At 48.1% G+C, this 19,784-nt stretch overlaps 2 protein-coding genes across 2 annotated transcripts; one reads left to right on the top strand and one right to left on the bottom strand.

Annotated features, from left to right (window-relative positions):
* Positions 1–550: 550 nt before the first annotated feature.
* LOC136546847 (AAA-ATPase At3g50940-like) lies at positions 551–2,652 on the top strand. The gene has a single exon (XM_066538815.1). It carries the CDS (start codon positions 639–641, stop codon positions 2,151–2,153), a length of 1,515 nt encoding a protein of 504 aa, XP_066394912.1. The 5' UTR covers positions 551–638; the 3' UTR covers positions 2,154–2,652.
* Positions 2,653–4,046: 1,394 nt separating this feature from the next.
* Positions 4,047–7,017, bottom strand: LOC136544388 (AAA-ATPase At3g50940-like). Its single transcript, XM_066536570.1, has 3 exons — positions 5,980–7,017; positions 5,488–5,887; positions 4,047–4,066 (listed from the first exon to the last, which is right to left on the bottom strand). Exons 1-3 carry the CDS (start codon positions 7,015–7,017, stop codon positions 4,047–4,049), a joined length of 1,458 nt encoding a protein of 485 aa, XP_066392667.1.
* Positions 7,018–19,784: the final 12,767 nt, after the last annotated feature.

Here is a 19,784-nt window from a genome sequence, read left to right as displayed (position 1 = left end):
GTCAGTTCATGGCATGATGGAGAGAGCTAATAGAGGAAAGAGAAAAATCACAACTGGATTAATCCGAAAGAACACTTACAGCAGCAGCGCACTCAATGCCTGCAAGACTCTCCAAACACCAGATTTCAATCCCACGGGAGGAAGCTCTGGAAATGAGAAAAAATGTCTCTCTACTGTTCACGCCCGAGTCTCGAACACTCGAGAAGCACAGCGAGCCGTGGTCGCGTTGTTCGTTAACCCGTTACTCTTCCTTCCGAAGGAAGCACCACCGCAGAGGAGACTTGGGAGTCAATAAAGGGTACGTTTCGGTGGGCCGGTTCGTATCGTTGTTGGTTCATAAAGAAGTATCGTTGATTAGTTTGTGTACGAGAAAAATACTGTTTCAGCTAAAAATTTACGATCGTTTACTGTAAGTCACAGCCAAAGTAACAGGCTCTCCCGGTCCTTTCCCGGAAACTCGCATGAACATGCAGGGCATCGGACCTTCAGCTTTTATGTGGCCCTACTGTACAATCCTACAAGAACAGCCACTGAGGGCACACACGCCATCTCCGCGATCGCATCACTAGCGCACTGCCCGTGCCCGACCTCCACTACAACGCACACTGCACGCATCGCACCGACTTTAGCAGCTAGCCATGGACCACCTGCCTCTGACCTCGCCGGCCGCCGCCGCGGCGTCGCTGTCCCCCTCGCAGGGCGGCGGCGGGAGGGTGCTCGACGCGTACAAGACGGCGCTGGCCACGGCGGCCTCGGCCGCGGCGTACGCCGTGATGGCGCGGAGCATGGCGCGGGAGCTGCTGCCCGACGAGCTGCGGGCCGCGGCGCGGTGGTGCGCGGCGGCCGCGCGCGCCCGGTTCGGCCGCGGCGAGAAGAAGCGCCACACCATCGTCATCCGCCACCAGTTCGACACGGGCTACAGCGAGAACCACCTCTTCGACGCGGCGCGCGCGTACCTAGCCACCCGGATCGACCCGCGCGCCATGCGCCGGCTCTGCCTCGCGCGCTCCCGCACCAAGGAGCCCAACGGCAGCGGCAGGTGGAACACGCTCCTGTGCATGGAGCCCGGGGGCTCCACCGTCGACGTCTTCGACGGCGTCGAGTTCACCTGGGCCTGCGTCGAGACCGGCGGCGACGACAAGAAGAAGGGCAAGGGCGGCGGCGGCAACCCGCGCGAGTCCTTGGAGTTCAGCTTCGACGCCGAGCACACCGAGACGGCGCTGGAGCGGTACGTTCCCTTCGTCATGTCCACGGCGGAGCAGCTGCAGCTGCGGGACCGCGCGCTTAGGATCTTCATGAACGAGGGCCGCTCGTGGCACGGCATCAACCACCACCACCCGGCCACGTTCGACACGCTCGCCATGGACCCGGCGCTCAAGCAGTCCGTCGTCGACGACCTCGACAGGTTCCTCAAGCGCAGGGACTACTACCGCCGCATCGGCAAGGCGTGGAAGCGCGGGTACCTGCTCTATGGCCCGCCTGGCACCGGCAAGTCCAGCCTCGTCGCTGCCATGGCCAACTACCTCCGCTTCAACCTCTACGACCTCGACCTCTCCGAGGTGCGCCTCAACTCGGCGCTGCAGAAGCTGCTCATCCACATGCCCAACAAGTCGATGCTCGTCATCGAGGACATCGACTGCTGCTTCGACGACGCTGCCGCGTCGAGGAAAGCCGTCAAGGCGCCGGAGCCGGTTGACGACCTGGACATGGACCCCGACTACACATTGGATTCCTCGGACGAAAACTGGGCCCAGGCGGGATTCGCTCCCCTGAAGCCGAAGGGCATCACTCTGTCCGGCCTACTCAACTTCATTGACGGGCTGTGGTCCACGTGCGGCGAGGAGCGCATCATCGTCTTCACCACCAACTACAAGGAACGCCTCGACCCGGCGCTGCTGCGGCCGGGCCGCATGGACATGCACGTCTACATGGGCTACTGCGGCTGGGAGGCGTTCAAAACTCTGGCCAGAAACTACTTCCTCGTCGACGACCACAAGATGTTCCCTGAGATACATGAACTTCTCTCGGCCGTGGAGGTGACGCCGGCCGAGGTCTCCGAGATGCTGCTGCGGAACGAGGACGTTGACGTGGCTCTCCGGATTCTTGCAGGGTTCCTCCGGGAGAAGAGACTGATGGCTGTGTTCGGCTGCTAGGTTTCAGCTGTTGCGGCTGGTTGGCCCTAGGTGTCGGCTACAGTAACTTGTGAGGGAGAGCAGCCAGCCGAACGGAAAGAAACAGAGGATAAGAAGAACGCGGCAGAGGACAAGGAGGAGGTAGTAGCAGAGAAACCTGTGTAGCGTACTGTGTTCTTCAGGGTTCTCCATGGATCATTTTTATTTCTGGAGAAGGGAATCGAATTAGATCACGAGAATAAAATAACTAGGCCAAAGGAGTATCATCTGGCTTCAGGTGATACTCCCTATCATGCTATCCATTTTTAGTAGTCAGTCAGTAGTGTTCTCCTATTCCTGGTTGCCGCATGTTTTTGTTGCTCGTCTGCTTATCTGTTTCTGAATCGGAACGGTGTCTGTAACACTAGTCCATGCCTTATTCAGTCCTAACTTGTTCAGTAGTCCCATTTCTTCATCCTTCAATGTATAACGGATCTATTCGCATCCATAGAAGCGATGACAAAAAGAATGTTAGGCCAAAGTTGACCCCATACACATCATGTTGGAATACTACAGATCAAAATTCAGAGCTGAAACCATCACATTCATCTCTATTCATAATCTGTCTATTCAGAATCTGAATCCAGACAGCTAGCCAAATGGTTCCAGCAAGTCATTTTGTTTCTCAGAGAAACATTTCTCTAGAGAATCTGTTGAAACGTTTCTCATAGAATTTGGATCCTGCCAAACGGACCCAAAATTGGCAGAGGGAGGCCAAAGATAAGTCCCTGCTGTAGAGATAGTGAATGTTGTGTGGGAGACACAAAATGTTTGCCCCTGAGTTTCTCCAACACTGTCCAACCATATCCTGAGTGCTTCATTGGTTGTAGCACTACCAAAAGCCATTCCAAGTTTTTTTTTTGAGAATTACAGTACACAGTAATGGATTGGACACTCTAACATCCAGTTACTCAATGGGCACCAAGGGCGTGTTTAGTTTGCCCTCAAAGTTGGCGCCGCCAAAAATTTAAGGTACTGTAGCGCACTGTGGCGTTCGTTTGTATTTGGTAATAATTATCCGATCATTGACTAAGGCCCCGTTTAATTCTGGAAATTTTTGGCTTTTGGCTACTGTAGCATTTTCGTTTTTATTTGACAAAAAATGTTCAATTATGGACTATTTAGGCTTAAAAGATTCGTCTCACGATTTCTCGGCTAACTGTGTAATTAGTTTTTTTTTCGTCTACATTTAGTACTCCATGCATGTGCCGCAAGATTCGATGTGACGGGTACTATGCAAAAAATTTTGGCTTTTGGGTGGAACTAAACGGGGCCTAATTAGGCTCAAAACGTTTGTCTCGCAAAGTACAACCAAACTGTGCAATTAGTTTTTGATTTCGTCAACATTTAGTACTCCATGCATGTACCGCAAGTTTGATGTGACGGGGAATCTTCTTTTTGCATAGTGCCAAAATTTGGATTCCTCGATAACTAAACAAGGGCCAAGACTTCCCTGGAGAAGTTCCTGCCAGTTCTGAACTCTAGTGGACAAACCAGGCCTCTGTTTGAAGTTTGAAAAAGGGAATTGTTTGGAGCTGGGAGTTTGGACTATACAAATCAAAGAACAGGATTTGTTTGGAGAAGTACCAAAATAGCACCCGATAAAAAAGGGACTAAGGGAATGTGGAAATCCAATACCACAAGACAAGGCATGTTCAGACATAGCAGGCGTCAAGTTGGAGAGCAAGATCACAGCAGAGCTGTCACTCTACTTCTAAGCAATGCTACAGTTACTCACCAACACAGGTCTTATTATATCAATCAATCTCATTCGGCCACTTACAGATAAATTGTAGTTATCATCAATCAACTATAGAAAATACCCAACACTACCAAAAAGCTAAATCACCAAACCCTCAATCGGTCAATCCCAATTTAGAAATCTTCCATGGCCACTGAAAAAGGTATTATATCAAAGCTCATTTGCCAGTAACCTCCACAGTCATTAGGATAAAACTATCTAAGTAGTCATGATAATAATTTTAGAATCTATCAGAAGAAAGCCCATAACTGACAGCAGCAACATGAAAAGTGCATATATTCCACCTTTCGTCAGGTATTAGACAGAGCACCTACCAGATTTTGGCAACCCCGTTCGTTTCGCTGAAAAAGCAAACCGAAACACTGTTTCGGCTGATTTGTTGTGAGAGGAAAATACTGTTCCGGCTGAAAAAACAAGCTAAAAAAGACGGATTATAAGAGAAACGAACAGGGCAGTGACTATGAGAAAGTAACATTAGAGAATTTATTTTGATTTTTTAGATTGATTAGCCCAAATCAGTTCCTAGTTTCCTGTGCTTTCGGAGGAACAAGGCCATGTTTAGTTCACCCAGAATTCAAACTTTGGCACTATGCAAAAAGAAGATTTTCCGTCACATTAAATTTACGGTACATGCATGAAGTACTAAATGTGACGAAATCAAAAACTAATTGCACAGTTTGGTTGTACTTTGCGAGACAAACGTTTTGAGCCTAATTAGTCAACGATTGGACAATTATTACCAAATACAAACGAAATGCTACAGTACGCTACAATGCCTACAGAATTCAGGCGGCGCCAAATTTGGCCGCAACTAAACAACCTTTTCATCACCAATACTTATATTTTTAGAATTCTAGGGCCGAGCCGCCACCGTCTTTTAACTATTGCCAAAAGACAGTATAGCAGTTTACAGCACAGCAGAGAACCAAAATCTTAGAAACACCATAAAGACTCCTCATGAGCTAAAGATCGACAACGAGAGTTAGAACTACTAAGGGGTGTTTGGTTCGAGCTACTAAACTTTAGTAGCTACTAAACGGTTTATTCACTTTTAGTAACTCTAGAGTTACTACTAAAGCTCCTTTAGTAACTTTTAGTCATAGTGTTTGATTAAAAAGTTACTAAAATGAATAGAACCTACTAAATTTAGTAGGTACTAACGAACCAAACAGTCTCTACGAGCAGCTCCAGTGTGTTGAAAAAGCGAACCGTGGGCGGCATAAATCGAACCAACAACGCTCCAGTGTGCGAACCATGGTTGTCAGTCCTCGAATCGACTGCTGCAGACGGTTCGAACAAACGAGAATAAAGTAAGCAGCTGCTAGCATGCATGCAAGCTACTGACGCATGCTGGAGAAGAGAAGAGTACTGCTTTTGGTTTTGTTTACTGTGATGCATGTCAGACTCATCGATTTAGCGCTAGAGCGGCCGAACTTCTATCCGCGAAATCCATGTGTGTCAGTTCGGTTCGATCTTCACACTGGAGGTGCCCGAATACTGTTTTTTCACCATCTAGGCACAGGATCACCGTTCTGTCACATATTAGTATATTACCTGCCGTTGCTTCTTGATGCGACTGCGCTGATTCCCCTTCACGCATTGCCTGCTTCTTCTCTCCGAGGAACTCTGCAAGCATCCGGAGAGCCACGTCGACATCCTCGCTCCTTAGCAACATCTCTGACACCTCAGCCGGTGTCACCTCCACACCTGAAAGCAACTCCTGTATCTCCGGGAACCGCGCGTGGTCGTCCAGGAAGTAGTTCCGGGCCAGCGTCCTGAATGCCTCCCAGCCGCAGTAGCCCATGTAGATGTGCATGTCCATTCGGCCCGTCCGCAGCAGCGCCGGGTCCAGGCGGTCCTTGTAGTTCGTGGTGAAGATGATGATGCGCTCCTCGCCGCTGGTCGACCACAGCCCGTCGATGAAGTTGAGCAGACCGGACAGAGTTATTCCGGGCTGCGCAGCCGAACGGTTTCCCGTGTTAGCAATTCATTTTTCTCTCTCGAAAATCTATAATAATCAGGGTTCCTTGATCCTATGCAGCTTACCTGCGAGCGAGTTGACGATCGAAGGTGACTCTGATCAGATAAGTCATCTTCCTCCTTCCTTGACTTGGTGCTGAAGCAGCAGTCAATGTCCTCGATGACGAGGATGGACTTATTGGGCATGCCAGTGAGCAGCCTCTGCAGTGCTATGTTGTAGCGCACCTCCGAGAGGTCTAGGTCGTAGAGGTTGAAGCGGAGGTAGTTGGCCATGGCGGCGACGAGGCTGGACTTGCCGGTGCCGGGCGGGCCATAGAGCAGGTACCCGCGCTTCCACGCCTTGCCGATGCGGCGGTAGTAGTCCCTTCTCCCCAGGAACCTGTCGAGGTCGTCGACGATGGACTGTTTGAGCGCCGGGTCCATGGCGAGCGTGTCGAACGTGGACGGGTGGTGGTGGGTGATGCCGTGCCACGACGAGCCCTCGTTCATGAAGATCTGGAGCGCGCGATCCATCCGCCGCGCCTCCGCAACCGTCGCCGTGATGAATGGGACGTAGCGCTCCAGCGCCATGTCCGTGTGCTCGGCGTCAAAGCTGAGCTCTAGCGACCCGTACCCGTACCCGTTCCCGTTCCCGTTCCCGTGCTTTCTCTTGCTGCTCTGCCCCGCAACAGAGGCCCACGTGAACACGACGCCCTCGAAGACGTCGGTCATCGAGTCACCGTCTTCCATGGAAAGCTTCTTCTTGCTCCCGCCGCGGAGGCAGAGGCGGCGCATGGCGTGCGGGTCGATCCTGGTGGCGAGGTACTCGCGCACCTCGTCGTAGAGCCCGCCGCCGCCGTCGAGTTGGCCCCCCGAGAACGAGAAGCGCTTGATGACGAGGGTGCGGCGCTCCACGGGTGGGGGCTCAAGGCGGGCGCGGATGAGGGACGCGGCCCAGCGCGCTGCCTCACGGAGGTCGTAGGGGAGGAGCTCCCGCGCCATGCCGCGCGCCAGCACGACGTACGCGGTCACGGTAGCTGCCGTGGCCACCGCCTTCCGGTACGCTTCCACCGCCTTAGCGTAGGAAGGCAACGCCACCGCCGACGAGGAGCGATCCGACGCCATCCCCTGCTCGAGATCAGAGGAGGGTTTGCAAGGCTGTAGCGGTGCGCCATGGTTTTTTTTTCCCACGGTTTATATAATCACAAATGCTATACAACGCACATGTGTTTTCGTAAAAAAAAATACATGGATTTTTTTTTATCTCTCTCCCTCTCTAATTTTTCATCATTGACCACCGGCGCTGGCGACGGCGACCGGCGAGCTCCCACACCATGCCGCGCGCTAGCACGACGTACGTGGTCACCGTGGCTGTCGTGCCCACAGCTGTCATGTACACGTTGAAAGCCCTAGTTTAGTTTTGGATAATTGATGAAACCTAAGTACTAACCTATGTCATCTAGTTTGATCATGAGCTAGGTAGGTACATCCAAGTATGAAGCATGGTGTCAATCAAGTGATGGTGTTGATCACATGAAATGATGAGATGGCCACATGTGATGATGATCAAGTGCTCAACTTGAAAAAGAAGAAAGAGAAAAACAAAACCCTATAGAGATCAAGGCAAAGGTATAAATAAGGATTTTGTTTTAGTAATCAAGACACTTTAGAGAGTGTGATCACATTTAGGATAGATGATCTTACTATTAAGATGGGTTCTCTACTAGATAATTCGGTCATCTAGTGCCACTAGGTGTTGGACTTCATACATTGCATTTAGGCCTAGTGCGGAATCAGAAAGCAAGCGAAAATATTTATTGAAAATGTTTTAAGAAATGCTAACTTGGCTCTAACATGTTTTAAGAAAACACTTTGAGAGTTAGCATTGCTTGTGGGGAGTAGCTCGAGTTGACATGGATCAAAACGCGAAAAAGTTTGTAACTTAAAGAGCTAGTGGAGGTGCCTGGGTGGCACCGCCACCCCCTGTCCGGTGGCACTGCCACCCCTAGGACGGTGCCCACCTGGGCTCGGGCGAGAGCAGTGTTTGAGGGGTGGCACCGATGTGTGTCCGGTGTGCACCGCCTCGATGAGGGCGGTGCACCGCCGCCCTTGTCCGGTGCCACTGCCGCTTTTTTTCCCAAGAGCGACCAAAGCTGGGCTGGTCACCGCCTCTTTTTTCTAGAGAGGAGGGAAATCGAGGGGCTCGGCTGGGTGGTCACTGCCACCCTAATGGCGGTGCCACCGCCACCCTATCCGGTGCCCCAACGGCTAGTTTCTAGCCATTGGTTTTCGACCATTGGAGAGGTCACGTCATGTCCGGTGCTAGGCACCGCCCTGTCCGGCGACCTCGTAGAAATAGCTCCAAGGGGTACAACGGCTCTATTTGCTTGTGTGGCTATAAATAGAGGGTGTGGCCGGTCTTGGCCACTCTCTTGGCACCTTATACACTTGTGCACACCCTTTGGGAGCTAAACAAACACAATTCACTCACTTGCACACTTGATTTCATCATTTGAGTGAGATCAGTGAGCCTCTAGTGCATTGCATTTAGTTGCATCATCTTGTGGCACTAGTTGGGCGATTTGGGCTGGCTATGAGCTTGTTATTCTTGGTGTTTGCCGACACCTAGACGGCTCGGTGATTGGAGGATCGTTGAGCGGAGTTGGTGATTGTCTCCAGCCTCGATCGGTTGCTTGTGCGGGTTCTTGTCTTTCTCCCGGCGAAGAGCCAAAAGGCACTCTATTGGATTGCGCGTGTCATTGAGCTACATCACTTGTGGTTAGGTTCTTGCGGTGTCCATTTGTTGGACGAGGTTTGTGCAACACCTCTTAGCCACCAAACCACTAAGTGTTGGTCGACACAATAGGGACTAGTGTGCCGACAAGCACGTGAACCTCGGGAGAAATATCTTGTGTCATCTTATGATTGGATTTCTCTAAGTGATTGATTGGTATTCATCTTGTGATTGGTTTATTCCTCGACATGACGGTATAATCACCCTACTCACTCATTTATATTCTTGCAAACTAGTTGTGTAGCAAGCTCTTTAGTCTAGCTAGATTTGAGAGCTTGCTTGCTAGCTTAGTTCACCTAGTGGAGCTCTTTAGTGTAGTTTGTTTGAGAGCTCTTAGTGAGTAGCAACTTAGCCTTGTTGTGTGCCTAGTGATCATAGCAACTAGAATTGTTGGGATAAATGCAACAATTACGTCGTTTGTTGTACTAATCAATTACTCTAGTGCTTTGTAAAGTTTTTAAATAGGCTATTCACCCCCTCTAACCATATTAGCACCTTTCACGCGTCCACCGCCTTTGCGAAGGACGGCAGCGTCACGACCGTAGCGGCCTCCACCGACGCTGATGAAGGTTTGGACGGCAACATCAGGGTCGTAGCCGCCTCCACCGACGCTGATGAAGTTTTTGACGCCGAGCAGGGCGGAGGGCCCGGTAGGGAAAGGTAGGGCCCTACCTTGACTCTTGAAAGCATCTAGGCCCCTAGTTGGATTTCGGTGATTAATGTCAATACAAGATTACTATGACTAACGTGTGTTTTGCAGAGGCAATTAAGTTAGGTCATGGTAATGGAGATCGATTAGACAATCGAGGTTGTCATGCCCCTACGATGGAAATCGTTTCGGTTTTTAAAGGATGGATGACAAGGTTAAGGATAACTAGTTCTAAGTGTCGATTGGAGTTGGAGAGACACTTAGAGTAGTTTAGGACTTTGTTTTTTTTCCTTTGGCTGTACTATTAAGGGGGGTATGAACGGGTAGCTTGACCTAGTTGAGTCTAGTGAGTTAGGTGTGGTGCACACTTGTTAAAACTAGCTCTAGGTAGCTCCTATGAATGCCTAAGACCCTTTGGAGCAAACTTCATTCACATATGTTCGAAAGTTGGAAGTGAATGGAGGGTCAAACACTGACCGGACGCTGGCTCCAGTGCAACCGGACGCTGGCCGTAGGGTCCGGTCAGTTCATTTGACTGAGGTGATTAAGTCTGGTGTGACCGGACGCTGGAAGGTCGTGTGACCGAACGCTGAGGGCTAGCGTCTGGTCGACTCCAGTAAGGGTCCAGACTTGGGAAAGAGTGACCGGACATGTCCGGTCAGTGCTGACCGGACCCTGAGGGTTCAGCGTCCGGTCGAGTCCAGTAAGGTTCCAGTAAGGGTTTTATGCGACCGAACACGTCCGGTCAGTGCTGACCGGACCCTTCCAGCGTCCGGTCGACTCTTTACTACTGGTTCACGGGTTAAACTGACCGGAGCGTCCGGTCATCCCGCAGAAGCTCATAACGGTTCGTTTTTTAGGCTGCCTTATAAATAGAAGCTCCACTCGTGAGTGGAGTAACTTTTGCTCATTCCAACAGCTGAGAAACACGTTTGTGAGTGCCAAGAAGAGCAAGGTCCTAGTGAGGTGTTTGTGATTTGAGAATCCAAGAGAGTAGCCTCACTAGCAAATCAAGAGTAGCAAAGTGTGCATCCATCTTCTCATTAGGCTTCGCATGGTCAAGTGAGAGTTCGTGCTTGTTACTCTTGGTGATCGCCATCACCTAGATGGCTTGGTGGTGATTGGGAGTTTGGTGTTCACCCGGCAAAGCTTGTGGGTGACCTAACTCAAGTTGTGAGCAGTTTTGGGTGATTCGCCGTGACAGAGTGTCGAAGAATCAACCCATAGAGAGCACTTGATCCTTGCGTGGATCAAGGGGGAGCTACACCCTTGCGCGGGTGCTCCAACGAGGACTAGTGGGGAGTGGCGACTCTCCGATACCTCAGCAAAACATCGCCGCGTTCCCTTCTCTCCCTATTTACTTTGAGCACTTACTTTGAGTATTTACTTTGAGCAATTCAATACTTGTTTTATATCCATAGAATTGCTTGCTAGAGTAAGGTTGGAACATAGGTTGTGAGTTCGTTGTGCATTAGTTTGATAGAAACACTTTTCTAGGCACAAGGGGTTAATTGGGCTATCCGTAGGATTTGGTTATTGCAAGAGAATTTCGAATTAGCCCAATTCACCCCCCTCTTGGGCATCTTGATCCTTTCAATTAGTATCAGAGCCTCGTGCTCACGTTTTTAAGCTTAATCGCTTAGAGCAAGATGTCTCACGGGGATGGACCTCCTCCTATCTTTGAGGGAGATGATTTTCCATATTGGAAAATCCGCATGGAGGCATACTTAGAAGCTCTAGTTGTTGGAATTCTTAGAGCCGCCTCTCAAGGGTTCCCAGCACCTAGGAATGCCGCACAACTTCAAGGCAATGAAGTGAATTATGAAAAATGGAATGCAAAGGCTCACAACACCATCTTTAGAGGCCTTTGCAAAGATGTGTTCAATCGTGTAAGGAACCACAAAGACGCCCATGCTCTATGGTCGGACATTTGTGCGCTCCATGAGGGAACCAAGAGTGAGCGTGAGGAATGCTATCATCTTGTGATTAAAAAGCTAAATTCTTTTGAGATGTTTCCCAAAGAAAGTGCTAATGAGATGTATTCTCGATTAAATGTTCTTGTAGAGGAAGTCAATGGGCTTGGACTTACTCAAATGTCACCATCCGACATTGTGAGAAAAATCTTGAGTGTCCTCCCCATTGACAAATATGGGCACATTGTGACCATGCTACATCAAGGTGATCTTTCCGCCGCTACACCGACACAAATCTTGAGAAAGATCAATGCTCATGAGATGTACATGCACATCACACCACAAGATGGCTCATCCTCTACAAAGAAGAAAGAGAAGGATTTAGCATTCAAAGCTAGCCAAGACAAGGGCAAAGCAAGACTTGAGTATGAGAGCTCAAGTGATGAAGATGATGAAGAAAGCCTTGCCCTCATGGTGAAGAAGACCACCAAGATGCTAAAAAGGCTAAATAAGAGTGGCATCAAGTTTGATGGCAAGAAGAAGAAGTTCTTCACTAGCTCAAGAAGAAAGCCAATCTCCGAGATGGATTGCTACAATTGTGGCGAACTTGGCCACCTAGCTCATCAATGCACAAAGCCTAAGAAAGACAAGTTCAAGAACAAGGGCAAGAAAGATGAGTCAAGCGATGAAGATGAAAAGAAAAAGAACAAGCCATACAAGAAGAGAGATGGCAAAAAGAGGGACTTCTACAAGAAGAAGAAGAGTGGCAAGGCTTACATTGTCGGTGATTGGCTCACGGACATTGATTCATCAAGTGGATCATCCGATGATGATAGTGACGATGAAAAGGTGGCCGCCATTGCTATTGATCTTGTATCTTCACCGCCACCATCGCCATCATCCTCTACACACCTATGCCTTATGGCCAAAGGTGAACGCAAGGTAACTAAGAGTGATGATAGTAGTGATGATGAACATGCTAGTGATGATGATAGTGATAGCGATGATGATGACTCACCTACATATGATGATCTTGTCAAAATACTAAGAAAATATACTAAGATCATTAGAAAAAGTAGAGCTACAAATGAAAAACTTGATGCTAAAAATGATTCACTCTTAGCTAAGTGTGATACATTAGAAAAGGCTAATGATGAGCTCAAAGAAACAAATGATTCTATATCATCCAAACTCAAGGAGCTCAAATCTTCTAAGAAAGAGCTTAAAGATAAAAATGATAAACTTGAGTGGGTGCACAATGAGCTTATCACTAGTCATAATAAGCTAAAAGATGAATATACAACTCTAAAGATCAATTATGATACCCTTATTATTGCACAAGAATTCTTACCAAATGAGCCACATGATGCTACTAACCATGTTGTTAAGATTGATATAGCTACCTCATGTGATGATTTAATTGATGAAAGCATTGAGCATGGATCTAGTAGCAAGGGCAAGCAAGTGGTTGAGTGCAATGACTATGATGAGTATGTCAAGCTCAAGAGTGACAATGAGAAGCTCATGAAAGATCTTGAAGAGATGAAAAGTCACAACACCATTGTGCTAGAAACTCTTGATCATGACAAAGAGGTGATCCTTGAGAATGAGAAGCTAAAAGAAGAAATCAAGAAACTCAAGGAGGAGAAGAACAATGATATTCTCAAGGAAGAGAACAAGAAGCTCAAGATGGAGAAAGAGCATCTCAAGGTGGGATTGAGCAAGTTTGCTAGAGGCAAGCATCTCCAAAGTGAGCTACTCATGAATACCGTCATGAAGATGGATAGAAGTGGCATTGGATATATGGCAAGTGTAGAGAAGAAGAAGGCTCAAGCTCAACACCAACAATCAAAGCCAAAGCCAAAGCCAAAGAGATGTTTTGAGTGTGGACAAGAAGGCCACTTTGCTCATGAGTGTCAAACTCCACCACCACAACCCTTGCCCAAGCATGCTAGACCCTTTGCTTTCAATGCTCACTACATGCTTAGAAAAGATTCGAGTGGAAAGATGAAAGTCATGTTCTTAGGTCCCCCCAACAAGAGTAGGCCTAAGAAAATTTGGGTGGCTAAGTCACTTGTTGAGAAGGTGAAGGGCCCTCAACAAGCTTGGATCCCTAAAGCTTGAATCTCTTGTGTGTAGGTGAACTACAAGACCGGTGGAAGTCATTGGGTTATTGATAGTGGTTGCACTCAACATATGACCGGTGATCCTTGTATGTTCACCTCACTAGATGAAGAGGTAGATGGACAAGAGAAAATAACATTTGGAGATAATTCAAAGGGCAAGGTCAAAGGATTGGGCAAAGTGGCAATATCAAATGATCATTCCATCTCCAATGTGCTCTATGTTGCTTCATTGAGTTTCAACTTGCTATCCGTTGGACAATTGTGTGATCTTGGCTTCCAATGCTTGTTCACCAAGAAGGAGGTGGTTGTATCTAAGGTAGATGACAATCAAGTGATATTCAATGGATTTAGATACAACAACTTATATCTAGTTGACTTTACCTCCGAAGATGCAAACTTGAAGACTTGCCTATTCACCAAAACAACACTTGGGTGGCTATGGCATAGAAGACTTGCTCATGTTGGGATGAGCTCACTCAAGAAGCTTATGAAGAATGATTTGGTGAGAGGATTGAAGGATGTGAAGTTTGAGAAGGACAAGCTTTGTAGTGCATGTCAAGCCGGCAAGCAAGTTGCAAACACTCATCCAACCAAAGCTTTCATGTCAACCACAAGAGTGCTAGAACTCCTACACATGGATTTATTTGGACCAACAACATACAAGAGTTTGGGAGGAAATCTCTATTGTCTTGTGATTATGGATGACTATTCAAGGTATACATGGGTGTTCTTCCTTCATGACAAATCCGAAGTTGCATCTTGTTTTAAGAAGTTTGCCAAGAGAGCTCAAAATGAATTTGAAGTGAAGCTCAAGAAGATAAGAAGTGACAATGGCAAAGAGTTTGACAACACAAACATTGAATCATATTGTGATGAAGTTGGAATCAAACATGAAGTCTCCGCAACTTATACTCCTCAACAAAATGGTGTAGTTGAGAGGAAGAACCGGACTTTGATCACTCTTGCAAGGACAATGCTAGATGAGTACAACACCCCCAAAGCTCTATGGGCGGAAGCAATCAACACCGCATGTTATGTATCCAACCGCCTATTTCTTCAAAAGTTCCTTGTCAAGACACCATATGAGTTGCTCAATGGGAAGAAGCCGGACGTCTCCTTCTTTAGGGTGTTTGGTTGCAAGTGCTACATCTACAAGAAGCGGCAACACCTAGGGAAGTTTCAAAGACGTTGTGATATAGGTTTTCTTGTTGGTTACTCATTGAAGTCCAAAGCATATAGAGTATTTAATCATACCACCGGCTTGGTTGAAGAAACATATGATATGAAATTTGATGAATCTAACAGCTCCCAAGGAGCACATGAGAATCTTGATGATGTAGGTGATGAACCATTGAGGGAGGCTATGAACAATATTCCGGTGGGAGACATCAAGCCAAAAGATGATGAAGATGATGTACAAGTCATTAACCAACCTTCTTCATCAAATGTACCACAAGATGGTGAAAAAGATGGGAGAGTAGAAAATGAAGATACTCATATCTCCCATGAGCAAATGGTGGTACAAGCACAAGATGTTGATGCTCCACAACCTCCTCCTCAAGTGGTCAATAGAAGAAATACACCTCTCCTACAAGATCATCCACAAGATCTCATCATAGGGAGTCCAACAAAGGGGGTGATGACTCGATCTCAAAAACTTACCTCATTTATTGCTCATCACTCTTTTGTCTCTTGCTATGAGCCTACCAAGGTAGAAGAAGCTCTTAAAGATCTGGATTGGATCAATGCCATGCATGAAGAGTTGAACAACTTCACTCGCAATGAAGTTTGGAATCTTGAAGAGCGACCAAAAGATGCAAGAGTCATTGGAACGAAGTGGGTGTTCCGCAACAAGCAAGATGATCAAGGTGTTGTTGTGAGGAACAAGGCAAGACTAGTTGCAAAGGGGTTCTCTCAAGTTGAAGGTTTAGATTTTGGAGAAACCTTTGCACCGGTTGCAAGATTAGAAGCCATCCGTATCCTTCTTGCATATGCATCACATCATGAAATGAAACTATATCAAATGGATGTGAAAAGTGCATTCTTAAATGGCTTTATTAATGAACTAGTCTATGTTGATCAACCTCCCGGGTTTGAAGACCCTAGATATCCTAATCATGTTTATAGGTTGTCCAAGGCACTATATGGGCTTAAGCAAGCCCCAAGAGCTTGGTATGAGCGCCTTCGGGATTTCCTTATTGAGAAGGGCTTCACCATTGGGAAGGTCGACACCACACTATTCACCAAGAAGCTTGATGGGCATATCTTCATTTGTCAAGTATATGTTGATGATATCATCTTTGGATCATCAAATGAAGACTCATGCAAAGAATTTGGTGAATTGATGTCTAAGGAGTTCGAGATGTCAATGATTGGTGAGCTTACATTCTTTCTTGGTTTTCAAGTCAAGCAAATGAAAGAAGGCATCTTCATCTCTCAAGAGAAATACACAAAAGATCTTCTCAAGAGATTCAAGATGGATGAATGTAAGCCAATCAAGACCCCAATGCCTACCAATGGACATCTCGACCTAGATGAGGGAGGTAACTCGGTTGATCAAACTCTCTACCGTTCTATGATTGGTAGCTTATTATATTTAACCGTATCTAGGCCCGACATCATGTTTAGTGTATGTATGTGTGCTAGATTTCAAGCTAGTCCTAAGGAAACACATTTAATTGCCGTAAAAAGAATCCTTAGGTATCTTAAGCACACACCAAGCATTGGCCTTTGGTATCCCAAAGGAGCTTTATTTGAATTAATTGGCTATTCCGATTCGGATTACGCCGGATGCAAAGTTGATAGAAAGAGCACATCCGGAGGGTGCCATTTGCTTGGTAGATCACTTGTGTCTTGGTCCTCTAAGAAACAAAATAGTGTGGCTTTGTCCACCGCCGAAGCAGAATACATTGCCGTGGGTGCTTGTTGTGCACAAATATTATACATGAAACAAACTTTACTAGACTATGGAGTAGTTCTAGAGAAAGTACCTCTTTTGTGCGACAATGAAAGTGCGGTAAAACTTGCAAATAATCCGGTTCAACACTCTCGCACCAAGCATATAGATATCCGCCATCACTTTCTAAGAGATCATGTAGCTAAAAATAATATATCACTAGAAGGTGTAAGATCCGAAGATCAATTAGCGGATATCTTCACTAAACTGCTAGATGAGGCTACATTTTGTAGATTGCAGAATGAGCTCAATGTACTTGATTTTAGTAACTTCACTAAAAATTGAGCTTGTGTTGTCCCTTCCATTCATTGTAATATACAACATGTTTAATTTGTGGCAATGCATATAGGGCTTGTCTAACATGGTTAAGATAACCGCCGAAAAGCGTGTGAAGAAGCTTAACCTTGGATCAAACTTGACAAGCAACTAGATTTACTTACAAGTATTACATATGCATGAATGTTGTTTTGTCGTTTTGTTCCATTTGCCCTCTTGTTGCCTATTTTCTTAAAAAGAATTATAGCCTAAGGTAAAATATTTTGAAAATATGAGGTTTTGAGAGAGGTCACTCACATCAGTCCTAATTGGTGTTTATTTGGATCTTATTCAAGTTGAGACTTGATTGGGAACAGGCAGCGCGAAGGAAGTTTGAAGATTTACTGGAAAAGGTGCACCGGACACTGCACCGGACGCTGCTGTCCAGCGTCCGGTCAGTTCATAGGAGGTGAACTGCTGATGAAGGAGTGACCGGATGCTGCGTCTGTGCGTCCGGTCAGGAAGGGTTCAGCGTCCGGTCATTCAAGGAAGGACAAGCAGTACTGACCGGACCCTGCCTGTGTCCGGTCATGGACCACCGGACACGTCCGGTCCCGATTCTAGAGGATTTGGACCTCTTTGGAATCGACCGGACGCTGGGTGGTAGCGTTCGGTCGCTACCACCGGAGCATCCGGTCAGTGGATCTCGCGCGACTTCAGGACTCTTTTCGGTTTCCTTTTCTGTCGCGTTTGGGGGATTATTTATCCGAGCCTTCGAGTTCCTCTTCCTTGACCTAACCAGCGCCGCCATAGCCTCGCCGAGCTGCCACCTCCTACGCCTCCTCCGCTCGATAGCAGCCACACGCCGCTGTAGCTTTGCCCGCGCCGGCCACCTCGCGCCCACGCCGCCAAGCCCGCAGTCGAGCTACGTGCCTTGGCCTCGCACGCCACCGTGCTCGGCCCCCTCGCCAGCCGCGCGCCGCCGTACCTCGCTGCGCCGCCGAGCCGAAGACCTCGCCGTTTGTCTACGCCGCCAGCGGCTGTGCCCAGTCTCGTTGCCTCTTGCGCCGATCTGCTGGTCATCAATTCGTGTGCCCGAGCCCCACTATCTCCTTGTTTGGTAAGGAAATTTCTTTTTCCTCTCAATCTTGATCTATACAATTGTGACCTAGATCGATTTGCAGTCTCTGATTCTCCATTACATTCAGGACATTTACCCTAACCCTAGCCCGGTTCCGAGGATCCCCCGCGTGACATCTTATCTATTCTCGGTTCGTGGATCGTTAGGTAGAAAGCCATACGATTCAAATTCGCATCTACATTGCTTTCTCTATTAGGGTTTCACATCTATTAGACATATGGTATTTATTTGTATATCCATCTATTCTATCATGCAGCGAGTTGGTTCTGTTGTGTTTCGTCTGGCAGTTGGCAGTCAACTCGGAGCCAAGCTCGCGAGTAAGGATCGAGGCCAAGCCTCGAAAGCGGTAGTTTGACAGTTGATCTTCATCAGTGACAGTTCACCATCTTGTCAGTTCAGATGGCTCGCACCAAGAATGTTGGTGGTGGCCCAGGTGATGATGATCGGAGGCCCCCACCTCGCCAGCCAGCCGGATCTAAGGGCAAGTCAACCAAGCAGCTGACATCCAAGAAGCGCAAGTACCCCGATGTAGAGACAACAAGAGCAGCAGCTGTTGCAGAGGCCACAGAGCGTGCCGAGAGAGGTGGTACCCGCAGCGGAGTTGTCATTGCAGATCAGCCAGTTTCACCCGCAGTCAGAGCTGCAATTGAGGAGGTTGAGCGTCGTCACGTTAGTCCAGCGGGGACTGCCACGTTTGCAGGACGACGGGTTGCCATTGAGGAGGGTCCGTCAGCACAGCAGCAGCCCCCACCAGCAGAGCCTCAGCCAGCCAGGAGACTCAGGAGAGTCAGGAGACCGAGCCGGCACCTCAGCTACGCCGCTCGAGTCATACCAGTGCTGCAGTTCCACCGAGGCTAGTTACACAGCATAGGGGTTCATGCCCTCCGCCCAGACCATAGGGTCCGCCTCCAGTGGTTCACCTCAACTTGAGGGCCGCTACTGCCAGGCAGGTTCAGCAGCTGCGGTTTGTTGAGTTTGAGGTCTGGTTTCCTCCGAGGAGGGATGAGAGAGCAGCTGAGGGGTTCTACACGCCACTGCAGGAGGATTTCTACAATGCTTATCTCAACAGTGGGGCAGTGTTTAGATCTCAGAGGACCTGTCAGATAGAGTCTATTGTGGCAGCAGCAGGAGAGAGCATTCAGCCATACTTGTCATATTTGCCAGGACTGACAGATTTGATTGGACAGACGGGCATATATGTACCATCTTGGGTCTGTCAGTTTTATGCCTCACTCTACATCGATCCTCATCACAGATTCATTCACTTTGCTTTCAGAGGCAAAGACTATAGAGTGACGAGTGGTAGGGCCAGAGAGATACTGAGGCTACAGGAGCAGCCTATAAAGATGCATGAGGTTTGTTATGGACAGCAGGGACCTCCCAGGCGTCCCCATGGAGGGTTGGTGCCCCCTACAGATTTAGTGCGGCATTGCTTCAAGGAGCCTTTTGGTGAGGGGTCAAGCAGGAACCCCAGTGACTCCTACAGCGAGGGTACTAGAGGCCATTATCAGGAGGACACTGCTTCCCAGGTTGGGATATAGGGAGGGCCTGACTCGCTTATAGCTCTGGCTTCTCAATGCCATTATGCAGAGGACAGTATTTGACATCTAGGACCTCCTTCTTTCAGAGATGGAGGATACTATAGCTGAGGGATTCAAGGGTCACAGGCAGCTTCCCTATGCTCACTGGATCATGTTCCTCATCCGCAGAATAGTGCTTGATAAGCCCCCTGGCATGATGGATGAGTATACAGGTGCCACCACAGAGTTCCCGGCTTACAACCTGTCACAGAGGATCAGACACGCCACTCCTCAGGCACCTAGTCAGCCTAGCCATCTCCCCGACGTGCCAGAGTCTGCAGCTCAGTAGGATGAAATCATCAGAGGGATTGCAGCCACTGAGGAGGAGGAGCTAGAGGCACAGTAGGAGGTGAGCGAGTATAGTGATAGCTCCGACGACGACTACCAGCCTATACCTCAAATGCCTCCACACAGACACGATGTAGAGGCCGATAGCTCCAGTTCTGCTCCACCTGCTTCGCAGACAGACCTCGCTCTC

The sequence above is a fragment of the Miscanthus floridulus genome, chromosome 3 (assembly GCF_019320115.1).
Source record: "Miscanthus floridulus cultivar M001 chromosome 3, ASM1932011v1, whole genome shotgun sequence".
NCBI classification, from domain to species: Eukaryota; Viridiplantae; Streptophyta; class Magnoliopsida; order Poales; family Poaceae; genus Miscanthus; species Miscanthus floridulus.
The sequence above is the reverse complement of the archived record's forward strand: the minus strand, read 5'-3'. Positions and strand labels throughout refer to the sequence as shown.